We start from the raw sequence: 19,474 nt of genomic DNA, 5'->3' as shown, positions 1-19,474 counted from the left end.
CATTTATTTTATGGTTTACAATTAGTTATAAAGGTTTTATCTTTCTGATGTGCAGCATTTTGGTCATAGTTTAGATATGTTTAAATGTGCTTTATAAATAAACTTATCTGACTTCATATATTAAGGAAATCTTCAATATTTTAGGAAATATACTTCCTCACTGACAGTTGGATGAGATATCTCATATCCCATTAAATAAAAAAGCTAACTTATCTTTGCATTAGCCTGGAACTGGCTTTAATCTGCACACGGTTAACAAAGTTTGCCCAATAACCTCTCCAAAGCTGACTAATTAGCATGTTGCATTATATTTCTTGAAGCCATACAAAAACATACAAAATCAATCCAGCCAGGTGGAGAAGTTAGTTCTTCTGGCCAAGAAATATTTGTATAAATCATTGAGCATATGTGTTGATAGGATTTTTTTTACACTATTGCACAGAGCCAGGCTAGCTGTTCCCCCCTGTTTCCACTTATTATACTAAGCTAACCATAATACTGCAATACTTTCAGAATTTATACTAGGGACTTAATGTAATTCTTGAGAAGCTTTTTTTAGATTCAGTTTTGCATTTATTTTTGAAATAGACAATTTGGAATTATTGAAAGCTGGAGCAGGGAAGTGACACCCAGAAAATGGTCCCTGGCTGGGACTCGAGGATCTGCAGCTCAGGACAGATGAGCCCAAATCACTGGACCATCAGGCCATCCCAGACACTGAGCTGATTTGCCATTTGATTTCTCTAAGATTTTAAACTTTTGGATTTTTTGTCTTCATGTCTTCTTTTGTTTCTTGTTTTCTTCTTTAATGCTTTCACATTACGGTTAGATTATTTCAAAGAGCATTGCCATCAGCTAGCGCTGCAAGCTAATAAACTGTTTCTTTAATGAGTGTATTCTGTTTTTCATTTAACATCAAATTTATACAGCAGCACCAGCTCTATTTCAGGAGCTGGCTATTAGAGGGTAATTACTACATGTTAGATTATGTCATTTACTCAGAGAAGATGAGGAGTATAGAGAATGAGTCACCTCCATCAATTAATATAATATATGAGTCGATAAGGGGTAACGGTGGGATATTTGCCACATCTCTGTGAGTCACGAGGTGATAATTTGAAATTCCCTCAAGGTCTCCTCTTTTTTAATGAAAATGGCGATTAAAAGTGGTGTTTCTTACACATGTAATTATTTCTTTATTGATTCGTCAGCATCTTAGGGAATGGTTTCTCATGAAATATATCCCCGTAATGATAACTCGTCTCAATTGCAATCATGAAAGAAAATCATTACAAGAAAGACCCCCCGGGGGATGTGGAAAATGGTGTGTTGCTGCGCGTGTCCAAGAATGTGTGCACGCATGCGGGTGTGCAAATGTTTGTACAATAGTGTGTGCTTCCTTGCTGTAGTGTTTGCAGAACATCCCTCTACACTGACACTTACTCCTGTCTAGTAGCAACAAGGAGGCACTTGATCTCATGTACAAGCAGTGACTGATGGCTCCTTTTCTCTTTCTCCCTCCTTTGCTCTTCTCTTTTCAGGCTGTGAGGACGGGGGAGGGGAAGATGAGACCTCCCAGCCCTCTGCTGATCCTGCTGTACATCACCCTGTCCAAGAGTGTGAAGGTGGTCTCCAAGAGAGGCTCAGGTATGTGGTTCTCCGTGACTTCTGGTCTGAAGCCTGCACACACACACTCTGTATGTTAATGTGCACCGATCAGCCACAACATTAAAACCACTGAGGGGTGAAGTGAAGAACACTGATTCTCTTGTTACAGTGGCACCTGTCAAGGGGTGGGATATATTAGACTGCAAGTGAACAGACAGACAGTTCTTGAAGCTGATGTGCTGGAAGCAGGAAAAATGGGCGAGCATAAGGATGTAAGTGACTCTGACAAAGGCCAAATTGTAATGGCTAGATGACTGGATCAGACAATATAGAAAACGACAGGTCTTCTACGGAATACAGTACTTTGTACCTACCAAAAATGGTCAAAGAAAGGAATACCGGTAAACCAGTAAAGGCTTCAAAGGCTCCCAAGTCTGACCAATTGATCCCATGTCAGAGCTACTGCAGCACAGATTCCTGAAAACCTCAGTGCTAGCTATGATACAACTATGTCAGCTTGCAGTGCATGGAGCTTTGTAGCCACAGTCTGACCAGTGCCCAATCTGACTCCCTTACTGCCGCATGCACCTACAATGGCAATACGAATGTAAGAACTGGACCATGGAGCCAATGGAAGAAGGTGACCGGGTCTGATGAATCATGTTTTCCTTTGCATCATGTTGTTGTGCATCTGCCTCATTTACCTGGGGAAGAGATGGCAGCAGGGTACACTATAGGAAGAAGGCAAGCTAGCGGAACTAGTGTGATGCTCTTGGTAATGTCCTGTTGGAAAACCTTGGGTCCTAGTGTTCATAAGGATCTTACTTTGACACATAGCACTGACCTAGACATTGTAGCAGACCATGTATGGCAATGGCCTCATTCAACAGTATAATACTCCCTTCTATAATGCAAACATGGCTCAGGAATGGTCTGAGGAACATGTTGAGCACCTTGAACATGAGTTCAAGGTGCCACTTTGGCCTCCAATTCACCAGATCTCACTCTGATTGAGCATCTGTGAGATGTACTGGACAAATAAATTCATCCTTACAACTGACAGCACTTAAAGGATCTGCTGCTACCATCTTGGCACCTGATGCTATCAGGACACTTTCAGATCTTCTTCTTGCCTCTGAGCTGTTTTGAAAGCACGAGGGTACTCTACACAACATTATGCAGGCGGTTTTAATAATGTGGCTGAATTGTGCATGTCGAAGACTGTTTTTCCACGTGTCTGTGAGTGTGTTCCTGTGTTATCTTTCAAATTTATAGTCGTCGCCAACCGCCGATGGCTGGCGCCGTTGTTGATGTAATCTGGAGGCGTCTGGTGACTTTTGCTTTAGTAACTGAATTGTTTGTTTGCACCTGTTTTGCACACTCCTGTCTGTGCTATATATAAATAATCTAGTACTTTTATTGCTGTTATTTGTCACTTTTGATTTGTCTTTAGATGGTGAAAAATGATGGTCTGTTGATGACAAGCAGCCATGATTCTGCAGGCTTTGGGTGCTAGTGGAAAACACTGGTGTATATGCTTATAGAAATACCGTTCAGAAAGATGATAGGCAGGTAATTGTGAAGGATGTTGGCCCCTCCAGGATGGGAGCGCTTTTTAGCAATTTAGCTGTAAGTGCAACGTTGGGTTTTTTTTGCTCGTGTCTTAGGAGAAGAGCATGTGACTTAATGAAAAGATATATAGTGTACTGCTTCGAATTAACCAGACCTACCTCAATCTAGAGAGAGTGACAGCTCCCAAGTGATCCAATTGCTCAGTGACTGGGTCAGCAGGGGTTAATGTGAAACTCATTTTGGCTCTAAATGCCAGCAAATTGAACATCAATTGCGAACAAATGCAAAGGTCAAATGAGAAAATAGAGAGCAAAAATACTGAAGGTAGAAACTTTTCATGACATGAATACTGCACTGATAGGGAGGACGTTGTTAAAACAAGCTCCCACTCCATGGTAAAAGTAAATTTTATGCATTATTTTTGCAATTTCGTGCTACCAATGTTTGTTCTTTCATGTTAAAAATCAGCCAGAGTCTTCCCATTGTACGAAATAATCTGAAATTAATTACTTGCATGCGGGCACATATATCTGTGTGTGTGTGTGTGTGTGTGTGTGTGTGTGTGTGTGTGTGTGTGTGTGTGTGTGTGTGTGTGTGTGTGTGTGTGTGTGTGTGTGTGTGTGTGTGTGTGCGCTCTTTGCACAAGGTTTTAAGTCTTTCTGTATGTCTTAGTGTGTATGTACTGTAGACATGAGTGGGCATGCCAGAAAATTTAAAGGCTGACCTTTAGCTAAAGGTTTTATATTTACAGGGCTCTACGCCAGACTGACACAGAAACAAAGAGCATAAGGGCAACTTATCAATGAATGACTTGCTTTAACAAGCAGCGGAGATGGTCAGTGACATAGAATACAGACACACTGACCCATACGCCACCTAAAATAACAAAAATATGCCCAGGAAACAAAGTTTACTGTACTTTACTGACCACATTACTGTGATTGACAGCTTTGAGAAGGTAAACAGCTTCGAGACCTGGTCACAAAAGAAAATGACACAGTGTGTTTTTGGGAAACATGTAATTTTAGAAGCTTGGTGTAGTATTTGAAGGGCTAGATAGTGAGTTTGCTGATCCTATGAGTCAGTCACAGTGGGTTTTAAAAAGTATATTTTCTCTGTTCTGAACTGTTGATGTTCATCTCATATATTTTAGTGCTGTTTTATTGCTGTTTATTTTATTTTTTTTTTTTAATATTTTACAGTGGTGTGGTGGTTAGCACTTCTCGCCTTGCAGCTAGTAGATCCCTGGTTCGTGTCCCGGCCTTCCCGGGTCTTTCTGCATGGAATTTCCATGTTCTCCCTGTGCATGTGTGGGTTTCCTCCCACAGTCCAAAAACATGCTGAGGTTATTTGATTTTTCTAAATTTGCCCGTAGGTGTGAGTGTGATTGTTTGTCCTGTTTTAAGTTACTGTAGTGTTTTTAAGTTATTTTCTTGTTTTTTACTGTGAAGCATTTTGGTCACCCTTTGGGCTGTTGTAAAGGGCTATAGAAATAAACTTTGATTTACTGATTACACACCACCACTGTACTTTAAAACATTCCAAATTAGCAAGCTTGTTAGCCTGGCCACTAAGAGCAAAGGCTCACACAGTTTTCCCTCTTGCCTCATAACTGTCTGCGAACCATTCCTCTTTTGTGGAGCAGTTTATTCTCTGACAAATTAAGTGTAATAGTACTAAATTGTGCAACCTACCAAATAAGTTCCATTTTTGGATTCTACCACTCTCTATTCCAATGAAAATTGTCTCTGTCAAGTCAGTATGGTATTCATCAGTATGGCAAATTAGCATGTTTAAGCGCACCAGAGTTGAGCTTGAAAAAGTTGCTTTGATTTACTTCACCCATGCAAATGAATTCCAGAGTTTCCTTTTAGAAATGTCCTTTGAAAAAAAAACTCATTTCCATTTCATGTCGAAGCTTTAATACTCAGCAAACCAATAGTTTGCTCTGGTCTGAATCATTTGATGTGCTGGTAAACTTGGTGCAATTTCCTCTGGGCTTGGTTTCTTTTCACACAGAAAAAAATCAGTTGAACCAAAATGCATTACTGAAAACATTCACTCTACTCATTGATTAGATGTCTGGAGCAGGAAACAAAAAGAAGATTCTGTCTGTTAGGTTTCTGGTTATTTCTGTTTAAGAAATGTTGCTAACATAAAGCACCCTAAAAAATGGCATTCCTTCATGAGGCAATGTTATGGGTAATATACCTAACAAAATCATGGATAAATCCTTCACGATGTCACCCATAGGTTTAGTGAAGAAACTTCAGAAGAAGTTCTTAAGCTTAGTTTGGTGACTTTGGCCATTGCCATCCTGGCAGGGTCTGAGTCTTGCTAACTCCTGGCTAAGCAAAAATGGGCAAACAGATGAAGCAAGTGGGCCATAAACTGTCCTATAACTGCACCCACCAGTCACATGCACTAGCACCCGTGTGGTTGGATGCTTCAGTCCGTGGAAGATTTCCGCATAGATCAGAGCCAGGACAGCACATCAGATCAATCAAGCGGGTCCTCTGGGTCCTTCGGTCAAATATCGATAGCAGTAATGTCAATATTACCTCCCAAGTGTGGGGTCAAAGGTGATGGACTGTCACTGTGCAGTTTGGCTATTTATTCCCACTTTGAAAGGCGGCTCTGTCTACCTGAAGTATTATAAACGAAGGCATGTGGAAAATCAAACAAGCTGACATTAAACATATAATCTGGGATGTATACGCCGTCACCTTCTGTCTTATTGTCTCTGTGTCACACACACAGAGACATGAAAACACAGATGTAAACACACATGCACATTTACATACAGATACGCTCCTGCGTGTGTTAAATTCACATACAGTAGATTTGCATATGTGGGAAAACATTTATACGCAGCCGTGAATAGCACTAATCAAACAGAAAACATTTCACAATCCCTTTGTAATCTATATTTTAAAGAAAAAAGGTGGAAAAATTAAGACAGAAGTGGATGATTAAAGTGCCAATTTCAATTAAGTTGCATGCATGAAATAGAAATGTCATTTAGTGTTTACATACCTTGAGTCAAATGCAGTTTTTTTTCATCTGTTCATCTAAATGTAGAACAAAGTACCAGAAGCAGGCTGTTGTCAGCGTGGACAGTGCAGCTGCTATAATATCAGTGTTTTTCCTCATCATTTATTTTCATTCTTTGATAAATAATGCTGCACAAATGCATTTGTTACTATAAAAAAAAAAAATCTGACCCTTCTACTTTCCTCAACGTACAGGTCTGCGACAAACCAAGAAGATAGAGGTTAGGTGTCTGTGTTAAAGATGAAATGTAGTGCTAAAGGAGATTAATTGGCTGATAAAGCCCCTGGTGGGTGATTGTTTTCTGGTTCAAAGGTTTGGGACATTTGTCTTCATGTGCTGAACATGAAAGACATGAAGCAGGTGGACTCTCATGACTGCTATTAAACTTGCTTCATGACCACCTCTGGCTTATAGAGCTAGGTCAAAGCCATTTATAGGTAGTTACTATTATTGTCGAGTTCAAACCCAAAATTTAATAAAAAACAAGTTCAAGACAAAGACAGAGACCTTTGTTTGGATTACTGTTCCACTGGACTGTTTGTGGGATATTCTATTTCAGATGGTAATATTCTGTTGTTTCTGTAGGATTGCAGTCAGAGTTGGGAATTTGACTGCACAACCTTGAATAGTTGTGAGTAAGAGATCAGCTGTGAGGGCTTGATTAGCTCTCAAGAGACACTGGATAAAGCAACTATTCAATTGATTTTCCCTCCAGTGTCCGGGTGGCATTCCCAGTGTTGTAGCACTCAGAAATCCTATAATTATTCAATGTGGATTCTGCTTGGGCCTGTATTACCCGGACTAATGAGTTTCCCAAAGGTTTGGAGCCTGCATGTGTCTCTTACTCCCTTATTCTTTGTCCTACTGCTCATGCTTTTAATGACTACTAAGGGGGGAGACTGCTGTTGTTGCTTTGGGTTGCTGCTGTGTGCACAGGTCTGTAGATGCATGTATAAGCTGTTCATACACGGACCGTGCTTGACCCACATATTGGAGTGTGTATGCTCTGTTGCTGCAAATGAGGGTTTTTACTCCAGGCGCTCTGCTCACCTCGGTGTGATTGCTCAGTGGACTGACCAAGGCCATGCTGACACGACGAGAGATTCACTCCCTGGGACTGTGAGCAGTTCTCTGACAGAAACAAGCTGTCAGGCTCCATCCATCAGACTCCAATTGTCTCCGTCTTGGTCCGACCCGGCCCGGTCCGACCTGAGCAGGCCTGCTCCAGTTTCCCTGCTGGATATCAGCCCATAAAGATCCAGACTTTAATCAGACAAGACAGAGACTCTTTAACTGGGGTCTCAGTCTGCTCGCAAACCCAATTACCAGTTTGCAGCAGGCTGTAAGCCACACTGGAGAGTGTTGAATATGGCTAAGAACTTTCGGACGAAACACAGAACCCAGGTGTCTGCACAGCACACCACCCAAAACATTGTTTAGTGTAAGAGAAAATCAGATCACAAAAATGGCATATGGTGTCAGAATATTGCTAAAAGGATAGCTGAGTTGCACTAACGCATAAACCAATCTATGATTTTTTGGATCAGTCTGGCTTTCATCATGTAAAACTGTCTCGTTGTAATTAGATTTCTGAGTCATTTGATTGATTTCTGTTTTCATGACTGCTGTCAGAGAAAATAGAAGTTTCAAAAACAACATTTAGCCCATTTCCTTAAGAATATGCCATTTTTTAAAAAATAATTAATAATTTAAGATGTATTAATTGATAATAACAAATGCAGTTTAAAACCATGTACAGGTATACAGGATTGAAAAATCATGCACAAAGGAGAAAGAGGGAAGATTTATTCTACACTTAAGAGAAGGACTGAATTTGATAACAGTTAAATTAAAGGCAAGTTTCACCATTGGTCACACAAAGATAATTTGTACAACATCAAGCAGAATGAAGGCATGATGTGGTGAAGCCGGCACCTTCGACCAGAAGGTGGTGTAAACTCCTGAAGATGCATCGTTTGTTCTGTCACATACGTTTTGATGAGTGCAAATGACACACGATGAGTCTGATCCCTGATTCAGAGTCTCTCAGCTTTGTGTAGACATCAAATTGATGAAATAACTCAATGAATTGTGTGTGTGTGTGTGTGTTGGGGAGGGGGTGGAATGTTCTAACGAATGTTGCTGATGTGTTTTGTCATTTATATGTTGTCACCACAGATGTGTATAAAGATGGATGAACTCATAGGTTTCTGGAAGAATGGTTCAGAAGCTCCGTGTGGTGGCACCGGTTTCAGTTCCAAAAATGGAAAAAGGAGGTGGAGTGTGAGTGGAGCTGAGGTCGACCATGCAAACGTCTCTAGTCACCACCTGCCACAGTAGTCACACCCTTAATTATGCATGCATTTAAGCCCTAATACAATCCAAATGGATGAGTTATGTTTGAATTTACTCCCTGTACAGTTGCCACACCTTTTTGTTTTGTAACAGGCTGTAAATATGTTTATTTCTGCTCTAAAGTTGGGTACTATAATATGAGGGGCAGTGGGGATTCACTCGTTTTTTGGAGTCAGCCTCAAGTAGCGATTTGAGAAGCTGCATTTTTTGGCACTTCCACATTGGCTTCGTTTTCTATTTTTCACAGCTTGGTTCTCACTGCTGAAGCTATGATACTTATGTAGTATCATCACACTCTGTCCTGGGAGCTTCAAGCTCAGTGTCTCAGTGACCAGTGTATGACTGGAGAACAGTCTGGAGTCAAAACAAAAAAGCAAATTTAGACATATCCGTCTGTGGATGCTCTCAAACACCTGTTGCTGCTGCTCTGTCCACTGGACTGCATCAGAGTTTCAGCAGAGATCAGTCAAGAAAATGATCACCGCAGGAAGTTGAGGATGAAGTGGCAGTTGTTCAAGTTGGTCAGTCAACCAAATAAACCTCTTTAGATTCGGGCCTTGGGCACACAACATTTCTCTGAGTCTTGTCAAACACACTTGCTCTAATCCCCAGTAATATCCCCTTTCCAATTACACACTTTTGGGGGTTGAATTATAAGTAAAAATGGCATTATTATCTTGTGAAATGACAGCATTTGGAAGTGTGAGGACTTAGGATGTGTCCAGCAGACTCTGAAAAGGGGCAACTTAGATTTGAAACACCTGGAAGTAAATTTACTAAGTCGACATGAGCCTTGTGAAAAGAATGACTGACACTAATTACAAGGAGAATTTTCATTTGGTCAGTTTTCATGGCAGAAGTCACAAGCATAGTCTGATCAGTTCAGATGGTCATCAAAACATGACACCTCATTCACTCCTCTGAAGTACACACAGAACCGTGAAGTCTCATTGGACTGTGATGTGTCACAACAACGGCCCTTCACCCGCCACTGTGGAACTGATACTATTTCAATAACAGCCTTTAATTCTGCCTTGATGGCGTTGTGCTTATAGGAAGTTAATATGGCTTTTTGCCCATGACCACACCAAATATTGTTGCAGTCATGATATACAGGCATCATATGCATTGGAATGTCTGCTCTGGGTTGGTGAAAAGGGTAAAAGGCATGGCAATGACTGAGCTGTAAACTCTGGCATTAACTCTGGATGCTTCAAGAGAAATGAATGTCATGTTACAAGACGACACAAGTTTCTCACAAGGTACATAAATGATTCCTGATTTCTTTAGGTGCACCAGCTAATTGACTGCTGACTCCCTGCACATAAGAGTGAAATAGTTTCATGAGACTTATGTCTTTTTTTGGACCAAATGTTCAATGTGTACACAGTGAAACTTGTTTTGTTGGTCTGTTTTGTTTTTGTTTTGTTTTGCCCCAGTTCATCACATTACAAGCAGCTCTGTCTGTGGCCAGTATTCAACAATCACTGCACAAAAGTAGGAATCATTACACGCCTCAATAGGCCTGATGAGATCAGATAATGGCAGAGTGAGAGTCCTGTCTGATGTTGTTATTATATGGTTGTCATTAGAAGCAGTGCCAGGTTATTACTTATAAAAACTCAGCAGCCCGGCACCTAGCAAGTGTTCTAGGTGACTCAACATCTAAATCAAAACACATCTGAGAATGAGTGTAACTTTAGTTTTTTATTGTGAGTTAATGTATTTTACACATCTGGGTTAAAATCCAGAAGTTTATGGTGAAAGAACTCTAGCTGATTCCAGTTTTAAGCACCAAAGACGCCATCAATGGTTCATCACAGGAGGAGTACTCTGCTGATAATGGTACACTACGTGTCAATCAATCTGTGTCACCTTGTCAAAACAGGAACATAGTGTACCACTATAAAAACAGTACATAGTTTGCAGTATGTGTTTCCTTTTTCACCAGGCCCACTCGCTTTGAATAAACCTACAATAGCCTTGATTATGAACTGTTCACAGCTGCAACTCTGCACCATCACTGCCTCTGCTGTTCCATACAGAGACAAAAAAAACACTGTATGAACACTTTGTCCATTTATGCACTCCAAATGTCATAAGAGAGCCAGACAAATACACATCACTAAACACATCCAAGGCCTTCTGACCGGTCTGTTAGCTGGAATAATGGCTTTTAAACACAGCCTGCAGGGATGAGTGAACATGCTGCAGTGGAAAACAACGTTCTGCACTCAGCTCAAATTCAAGAATGGGAGCCTCTCTGTGTCTAACACACAACCTAGTGGAGGATGTATCCTAAATTAGAGATGCAGAGTGCATGAGTTAATTCAGTCGCCTTTAATGCGGTTACTGTCTCCATATTACCAGGACAATGTAAATAAATGAATGGCTTAGCTCCAGATTTTACAGACAAAATCTGAATCATATTCATGTCTGGTTATCGCTCAACAAACATAAAACTAATTCACTGATTAGTTTCTGTAGCAAACAGCCATCAAAATCATTTAAATGCCACGCTAATAGTCTGAAAATTATTAGCTATCAACAAAGTACAAAGATGTAAAAACAGACGTGTCCTACTTTTTTCTAATTGATAAAATGTATATATATATATTCCACCCCCCCCCCTTCAATTTTCATTACAACTGAGTGCACAATGGGTACACAAAAAAGCTATTTAAAAAATCATCACCACTAAAAACATTTCATTATAATGGCAAAAAGAAAAAAACACTTTTCACTCAAATATATAGTGTTTAGTTAAATTAGTGTTTACATTTTCTTTTAACTGTGCATAAATGTTATATATTTTCATGGATATCCATAAATTAAGCAATTTATGTTCATAACATATTTGATGGTACACGTGTCTTCTTCAATTTAAGCCATTAACCATTGATCTGTGGTGGTTGGATGAGAAGTTATTAATTGTTAATCAGAGGCTTGTAAAATCAAGTAGAAATAAGCTATAAACAGCTGTTGCAGAGATGGGGTTAAGGATTTTAAGGTTTGTTTATATCAGGAACGCTTCTGAAAGTGGCATTTAAACCTGCTGATTTTCTTTGATGGTCTTTTGAAAAACCACAAAATGCTGAATTTTATGTCAAACTGTGCAGCAATGTATGTAAATGAACCTCTGCAGGAAAAAAAAAAGCTAGGGCTCATGCTTTTACACAGAAAGTATTGCTGTGTACCTGGCGGCTCTAAACGAATTTGAAAAAGAACAAATAAGACTTAAGATCTGCAGAGAGTGCTGCTAGCTGTGACTACGGTAAAAACCACTGCAGTCAGCTCGCTGTCTACATACTTTGATATGACAGGGTATTTCTACCCAATGATCCCAGCAGGGGATGTCAGGAATGTGTGCGTGTGTGCGTGTGTGTGTGTGCGTGTGTGTGTGTGTGTGTGTGTGTGTGTGTGTGTGTGTGTGTGTGTGTGTGTCTGTGTGTGTCTGTGTGTGTCTGTGTGTATGTGCTGTGTGATTGTATTCATGTGACTTGTGATATCCCAACCTTGGCCTCTTGCTGTTTTTCTGAGCGGGGATAAAAACGATACAGCCAATATTCTAGATGACTCTGCAAAGTCTCGCTCCAAATCCCTGATAAGAGTCTGTCATGGATAACTGTAAATCTGACATGGCCCCAAGGCAGTGTGGGGGATGAAGTCCACGGAGCTGATGCCTGAATAACCACTCGATAAATGCGAGGACGGGAATCCAAAATCCGGCCAGTCAGTCAGTCAGTTAATTTATTTGTCAAGGTGCTCTCCTTTCATTTCACAAATCATACGGCTGCAATTTCCCTGACACTCGAAAACTGAAATGTGCCTGTCTATACATTTCCTCTGTCAAGTAGATGAGCTAAATGACGTACACAAATAAGCTGTAGAGAGACCTTGTCTCTACTTGTCATGCCTGTCTCATACCCTCGAGGCTTCCTAGACGCTCGTATTGAACATTCATTCCTCTCATTTCTAGCGCAGGAAAAGACTGTAATAGTCTATTGACAGATAAACTGTCCACTTTGACATCCATACGCACATAATATATGACTGCACCCAGTCTCAAGTTAAACGACTGATCACTCCGAACCTTAAACTTGACGTGTCTAAAATGATGCTACTTATTCAAATGTAGTTTCATCCTCGTTCCTGTCTGTTTTTTTGCTCTATTTTTCTTTTGCATCGCAGTGCTAAACCAATTCCATTAGCTGCTCATTAACAATGCTGTGCCTGTCCTTGATGCATTTTCTTAGCGTGAGCTGCTAAGCAGGAATGTCAAGCTCAGGATGTACTGATGATAAGTAGAGAATACGGGCGCCTGTATTAACCCACAACACATGGATGTGGAAACACTGGAAGATGTGTGAACATGTGTAATTATATACATTTGTTAGCCTGCAGGCTTTGACCCTCCATTTGCACACACACCTTCACATTTCATAAATAAATACGCCCGCACATACAGGTATATAATGGAGAAAAAGGGCAGGACATAGCCACTGGAAATTTTTGTTTATTGTTTCCTGTTAGCTCACAACACACACAGATGCACCGCGGAGGCTGCCCTGGCCTGGTCAATACCTCTCTCTCTAAATGATGAGGAATGGCCTGCGCTGCAGTAACACTGTGCTGGGAGATTGATCACATGCAGACTACTGAAGATTAAATGGCTTTCTTGTGGAAAGCCAGACTGCGCCTGGATGGTGCATTGTGCAGATAGGAAGCCTGTTTGCTGTGCTCGGTTCACAAAAGCTGCACAGCATTTGGGTGAGACAATATATGCAAACAATGGAGCCATAATGTAATAATTTTAATGGGAAGCTATAGGATTGAATTTGACAGTTTTGATTGTTTTGTTTGGAGGTGTGGAGATCCTGTAAGAGTCCGTATGGAGAATTTGTAATGCTTTCCCTGATACAAACTGAGAGTATGTCTTTGGTCAGTGGCCAGGTATAGGGTTACGCTTGAGAAAATCACAAAATCGTAAGTGGTTTTTATACAGTCAGTCTTTAAATCCCCTTTAACGCATTCCATTTAAAGACCATCGTTGCCTGGGAATTATTCACTCCAGTTAATGTATGCTCTGGAATATTACATGTATGTGTGTGATGCCATGTGTGTACATTTGCACGTGTGTTTTGGTGTGATGGTTATGGTGTGCGGAGGCTGAAAGCTGTACACTCCAGTGTGAACACATGATTAGAGGGGCATGTGGTGCTATATGTGTGTGCTGGTCGCCACTGATAATGAAGCAATTATGCTGGGGAATCATTCATGTTAGTGGCACAAGTAAATATAATATTCAGCATATGCGCTGCGGCAACGGTGTGTGTGTGTCTGTGTGTATCTTTAAATAAGTGGTTTTATATCTACGACAGAAATATTCTGCCAGGTAATTAAATGTTGGTAAATGAGAAGTGCCACTAGACACTTTTATCAACATCAAGGCAATTTAGTCGGCATTAGATGGCTGTGATATAGTGACAGTGTATGTGCTCTGTTTGTAAGCAACTCACTATATATAATATCCCAGAAAGTGTCTGTTGTACGATGGCTGACTGATCAGCGGGATTTTTTTCATGTGTTTAAAATTTCCTAAATTCATTGTATAAGTTTTCTTTACAATTGAATCCAACATTTCTTAAATGAGACTTGAATATGTACCTTTAGGGGTTTATAATTGTGTACCAGAATATGTTTACAGGCTTTAAAGATCACCTCCAGTGAAAATCGAGTTTTGTATTTTCCTTATTTTTTTGTTAGCATCTCCATATGGTGTTTTTTTGTATGTTGGAAGAGACAACATGAGCAAAATAAGCATCCAGTCCCATGGCTGAGCATTTCCACCATGAAGCTGCAGCATACAAATGAGTCTCTAAAACATGGATTCAGATTTGTGGAGTGAGGTTTTCCATATCATTCTACTTTTTTAGAATCAGTTTGTGGTTCAAACATATGTGGCTTAATGACAATATTATAACCTGCCATTGTGTAGTGTAGTTTTGGGAGGGTAGTTCTGGTGAGACGGTACGCTTGAGTTGTAGCAAGTAACAGAGGTGTGGGTGAAGACAGAGGTTTGCTGGTCTGAATATTCTAGAGGAAAGATGATGTTAAACTCTTAAATATTTATACTTACTTTTAGTCATTCAATCACTATACAATCATATTGTATATTAGTGCAGCATCTCTTTTCATCCTTTGTCTAAAATGCTTCATTTTAGCTCCTGTCTCTTTAGAGCCCACCTCCCAAAAAGCCCAGTCTGCTCTGATTGGTCAGCTGGCCCAACAAAAATGAGGTTTGTAACTGCAGATCTCTGAGTATAATATAGGAAAAGAGATGCAGCGCTGACAGAAGGTGCTGAGTCTTTTTTTGAGGGCTAAACCAGACGTTATGCAAATGTGTTACATGATGATGTAGAAAAGTAACAGAAGAAGAGCCAGGATTCAAACAAGGAATTTCAGGAGGGTAATGAGCAGTGTTTTCTGCGGGAGAGGAACTCCATTTGATGAGGACTTTGTAAGTTTGCAGAGATTTTTCATGTGAAAAAAGCAGCTACACAATTTAGTCCACATTTTCAACATTTTGGGGAAATCTTTGAACATTTTTTGGTGGAAAAAAAGAAATGTTAAAAATGTTTCTTAAGAGCATTCACATAAAATCAACCAAAATCCAGTAATTTGGATTTTGGTTGATTTTTATGTGAATGTTCTAAAGAAAATATTAGACGTTTTACTTATATTTATGTAATCACTTTAGATATTTTTAGGCTTTTTTGGAAGATTTGTACTCATTTTTTTGAAAATATTTATAAGAATTTTCTTTAAGGGAAATTATTGGAATTTTCTTCCTGAAGCTTTTGCAAATTTTCAGAAATTTGGGGAATTTTTTTGCTGAGGTTTTGGATTTTTTTTCAGACAAGGAAACAATATTTTTTGGTGTCTGTAAATGAGGACAACAGGAGGGTTAAAAGAAATGGAGGGAAAAAGAGCATATTGTGGGCACTTTTAGTGTAGAGGTCCAGCATTCTAAATCATACATCGATGACAACATCCAAGTATTATCAACATCTAACTCCAAATAAAGGAACTAAGTACAGTTCCTCAAGCAAACATCTCACATCCCACCACTGGACACAACATACAGCATGTACTTGCTAGCAGTACTGTGAGATATTATTTGTTGGCACTTGGCATATGGTGGCGTGTTTGATTGTTATTTGACAGTCATTACATCAGATGCTTTTAGAAAACCCAGAGGTTACACCGCAGGCAGCAAAACTACAAAGACCAGCCTTCTAGAAACCCCTTCAGGCCATTTAAACTACAATTACCCACAGCCCTCTGTCATCTCCTCCTGTCAAAGTGATATGGCACTCAGATGCTGTTATTGGACCTTTAGAAGCGCTGAGCTACAACCGTCACACACACGAATAAACACTCACATGCACCTCGCCAGTGTTTGTGTGTATCTATCCACCATCCCTCATTAAGCAAAAACTTACAAAAAGTGAGCTCCATGCTGAGAGTGTGGGGGAGGAATCTGAGTATGTCTCCATATGCTAATGAGAGGAGCCTGCTTCAATAGACTGCTTTGTGTGTATTCATCTGAGCATGTTTGTGTGTGTATGTGTGTTATGGAGGGTTTTTTTCTGCAAAGGTAGGGTGATTTCTAAGCACAGTTATTTTTACATATCGTTAGTAGCCCAGTGCAGCCCCATCACCCTGACAACTACATCCCTTCCTTTCCCTTCTGCTTATCACCATAACAACTAATCTACCGTAAATAGTGCTGTCTCCCTGTCTGCCTCTGTCTCCTTTCTTTCTCTTTCTCTGTACATCCGTCTTCGTTTCTTTCGATCTTTTCTGCATTTGTCTCTTTCTTTCCACTCCTCTTGTTGCCACATCACCTCCCTCATCCTTCACTGCTGCCGTTTCTTCCACTCCTATCTAGTTGTTCTGTTCAGAGTTCATTTTTTTTCTGTGCCACTGCAGATGTGGGTGGTTCTGGTGACTGCACAATAACCTTTCTACTGCTTCACGTTGTCGAGTGCCTGAGTTCAGATGACGATCAATAAAAAAAGGCAGCTATAACAAGTTATCCAGCAAAGTCCCCAATCCTGTATTGATTTAGTGCTCTTTAAAGAAAAAAAGGCGTTTAAAGGCATACTTGCATAAACACATATGCATAGATACAGACAGTTTGATACATGTGTGATATGATGGAGGGACAGTTTTTGAAGATCAGGGCCTGTTCCATGCCTTTGTGTTTGACCTAAATGTGTTATTGACGGTGAACCTGGCCTGACAACTTGATTGGCCTACTACGCTCCGGGATTAACTTGCCAGCCTGGCAGGCTTTTACAATCAGAGATCAAGCCAATGGTCTGTTTGGCTGAGTAGCTCTGGGATTGACTTAACAGCCTGATGTGCTAATGCAGAGTTATCCCAAGGTTGAGCTGGATAGCAAGGACACACATGCTGTTTTGCGGTCTAAGTAGATCCACAGTCTATGTAGAGGCACTTATCTGTGTTCAGAAGGCGCTCCTAAAACAACAACCTTCACTTCCATTCATCTTGCATGTTGCATCCCTTTTCCCCCTGCCTTGATTGTTTCCCCTTGCCTGTCTCCCTTCTGTTTAATCACTGTCTGAAATTGCTAATTATTCCAGTTTATTCGGTCTCCTTCCACCTCCCCCCCACCTCTTCCTTCCCTGACTCAATCTTTTCATCAGCAGCACAAGTGAGTTCACCTTTGTGCACCTCTGCTTTGCTCTGTTCACATACTGCGTTCATCTCCTTTGCTCTCTCCCTTTCACTCTCTATCCAAAGCTCAAGGGAAGCCCTCCTGGATCCCTTCTTACATAACCGCCTCCCCCTCACTCTCCTGGTTAAGCGCATGTGTAAAAAGCAACGTGAGTGGTAAGGCAGAGGGAATATTGATATCATCAATTCTCGCAAAATATTAGGTTTATCCCTCTAATGGATAGCGGTATCAGAGTGAAGCAAAGCTTGATTAACGTCTCCTCAGATTACAGGGCTGGGATTGTTCCCTCGAGATTGACTGGCAACCAAAAGGAAAAGCCTATAGAAACAAACACGAGAAAAGGGGAGACTGAATGGTGTTTGGAGCATCGCAGTTGAAATCTTATTTGAAAGGATATTCTTCGAGGCTTTATTCGAAGGCAGCACTCGCCACACATCTTGAATTCCTATAATGTCCCTTCTCTAGCTGGTTCCCATACACATGCTCCAGTGGCTTGCTGTATGTGATGTTGTAGCCTGTGACATCGGGACTCTTTTGAAGCTAAAAATGCCCACTTTCTCTCTCCCAGTCTCCTTTTATTGTCTCTCTTTTACCCCCCCTCTCTCTCCCTGCCTTCATTAAGAGGTTGTCTTAAGCTACCCAGCTTAACGCTATTTACATTTTCATTATTCTACCGTTACCAGGAAGAAATGGCATGAAATCCAGCAGTGTTCAGGACATTAGACAAGCTTCATTCTCACAGCAAATGGATTTACATAAATAAGGAGGCTGATACATGGAAGCAGAGTGGAAGATGAGACAACAAAAGATTTGGGGGGGGGGGGTGCAAATGGAGGGAGAACCTCTAAATGGATCAAGAGGACGAGATGTGATGCAGAGGCAGAAAGGAGTGAGAAAGATAGATGTAAAGTGTTAAATGAGATGGGATTGTGTCGGGTTCTCGGGTTGTGTAAAGTGGGCTCTGAGGGACTGACAGAGGTCCTCTGATCCACTGCATGTGATCAATACAGCTCTGGCTTCCCTCATTACTCAACACATCTCATTGTGTTTACCATACAATGGACTACTAGAATCAAACTCTGTCCATGTGTATTTCTCAGCCTTTGTGTTTGATGAGGTATCTTAATTTTGGCCCTTTTTCTTGTCGCTACCTTTTTTTTCTCCTTGTATCTGCTGTAGTGGGTTTATGACTTTGTATCGTGTGGATTTATTTCATTACATTTGTCTGACGTTGGTGAATAAATCCTCAAGGATGGTTAAAATCCCAGAGCCCCAGATAGCATCTACAGATGTCTGACCAGTTGTCTCTAACCCCAAGATATTTAATTTGCTATAAGGTAAGAGAAGAAGATGCTACAAATCTTCACATCTGTGAACCTGGAACCCTTGAATGTTTGGTATATTTGCTTGTAACGTCTCTCCGGCTATTAATCAGTTATTACATATAGACCAGTAATTGCAGTTCTAGATTGAATAAATGCTTCTTCTTGGTGTTTTGGTGCATTTGTGAGATTTTTTTTGCCTTTGTTGCAGCGTGATGTTTGTTCACATTCATATATGGGTTTTTTTTTGTGTAAAAATTTATAAATGTGGCAATGTTGCTGTGTTCAAGTTGTGTCTCCAAGTCCCAGTAGTTTCTTTAGAATGCTAATGATAGATTAGCCTCAGAGGCTTCCTCAAGCCTCACCGATTGTCCTTTGGGAATCTCAGCCAACCATGGACAGGGATTTCTCTCTTTCAACCCTCTCAGTGCACATTCCCGACCACTGCAACCTCGAGACCTTCTCTTCAAAACAGGAATAAAGACAGAACAATGACAGGAAAGAACTCTATTTTCCTCTCTCTTTCTCCCTTGGTTTCTTTTCATCAAATTTTTCTCAGGAATTTTCTATTTAAAATCTTTTCTCTCACACTTGTTGGTTATTGTGTGTGCTGGGTGAATTCATCACCCCATGAGCCCGGGGCCCTCTCTGCAGTCCACAGAGAACCTTGGAGAAAATATGTTGAAAAGAAAGATAGGCTCAGTGAGCACATCAGGAACAGCTCATTTCCTCAAAAGAATGTTCATTTTAGTCAGCTGCTGCATACTGCTGCCTCTCGGTGACATGTGCTGTGTAG

The 19,474-nt window shown here is 40.5% G+C and overlaps 1 protein-coding gene across 4 annotated transcripts in view; it reads left to right on the top strand.

Annotated features, from left to right (window-relative positions):
* Window positions 1-19,474, top strand: part of il1rapl1a (interleukin 1 receptor accessory protein-like 1a) — a 174,460-nt gene that overhangs the window by 21,493 nt on the left and 133,493 nt on the right. For all 4 annotated transcript variants that reach the window (XM_055015566.1, XM_055015565.1, XM_055015568.1 and 1 more), the window contains exon 2: window positions 1,542-1,647. In XM_055015566.1, coding sequence (XP_054871541.1) covers window positions 1,566-1,647 — 82 coding nt within the window. In that variant the 5' untranslated portion in view covers window positions 1,542-1,565. The remainder of the gene's footprint in view (window positions 1-1,541; window positions 1,648-19,474) is intronic.

This window comes from Amphiprion ocellaris, chromosome 11, assembly GCF_022539595.1.
Source record: "Amphiprion ocellaris isolate individual 3 ecotype Okinawa chromosome 11, ASM2253959v1, whole genome shotgun sequence".
NCBI classification, from domain to species: domain Eukaryota; kingdom Metazoa; phylum Chordata; class Actinopteri; family Pomacentridae; genus Amphiprion; species Amphiprion ocellaris.
This window is presented reverse-complemented; position numbering and strand designations above follow the sequence as displayed.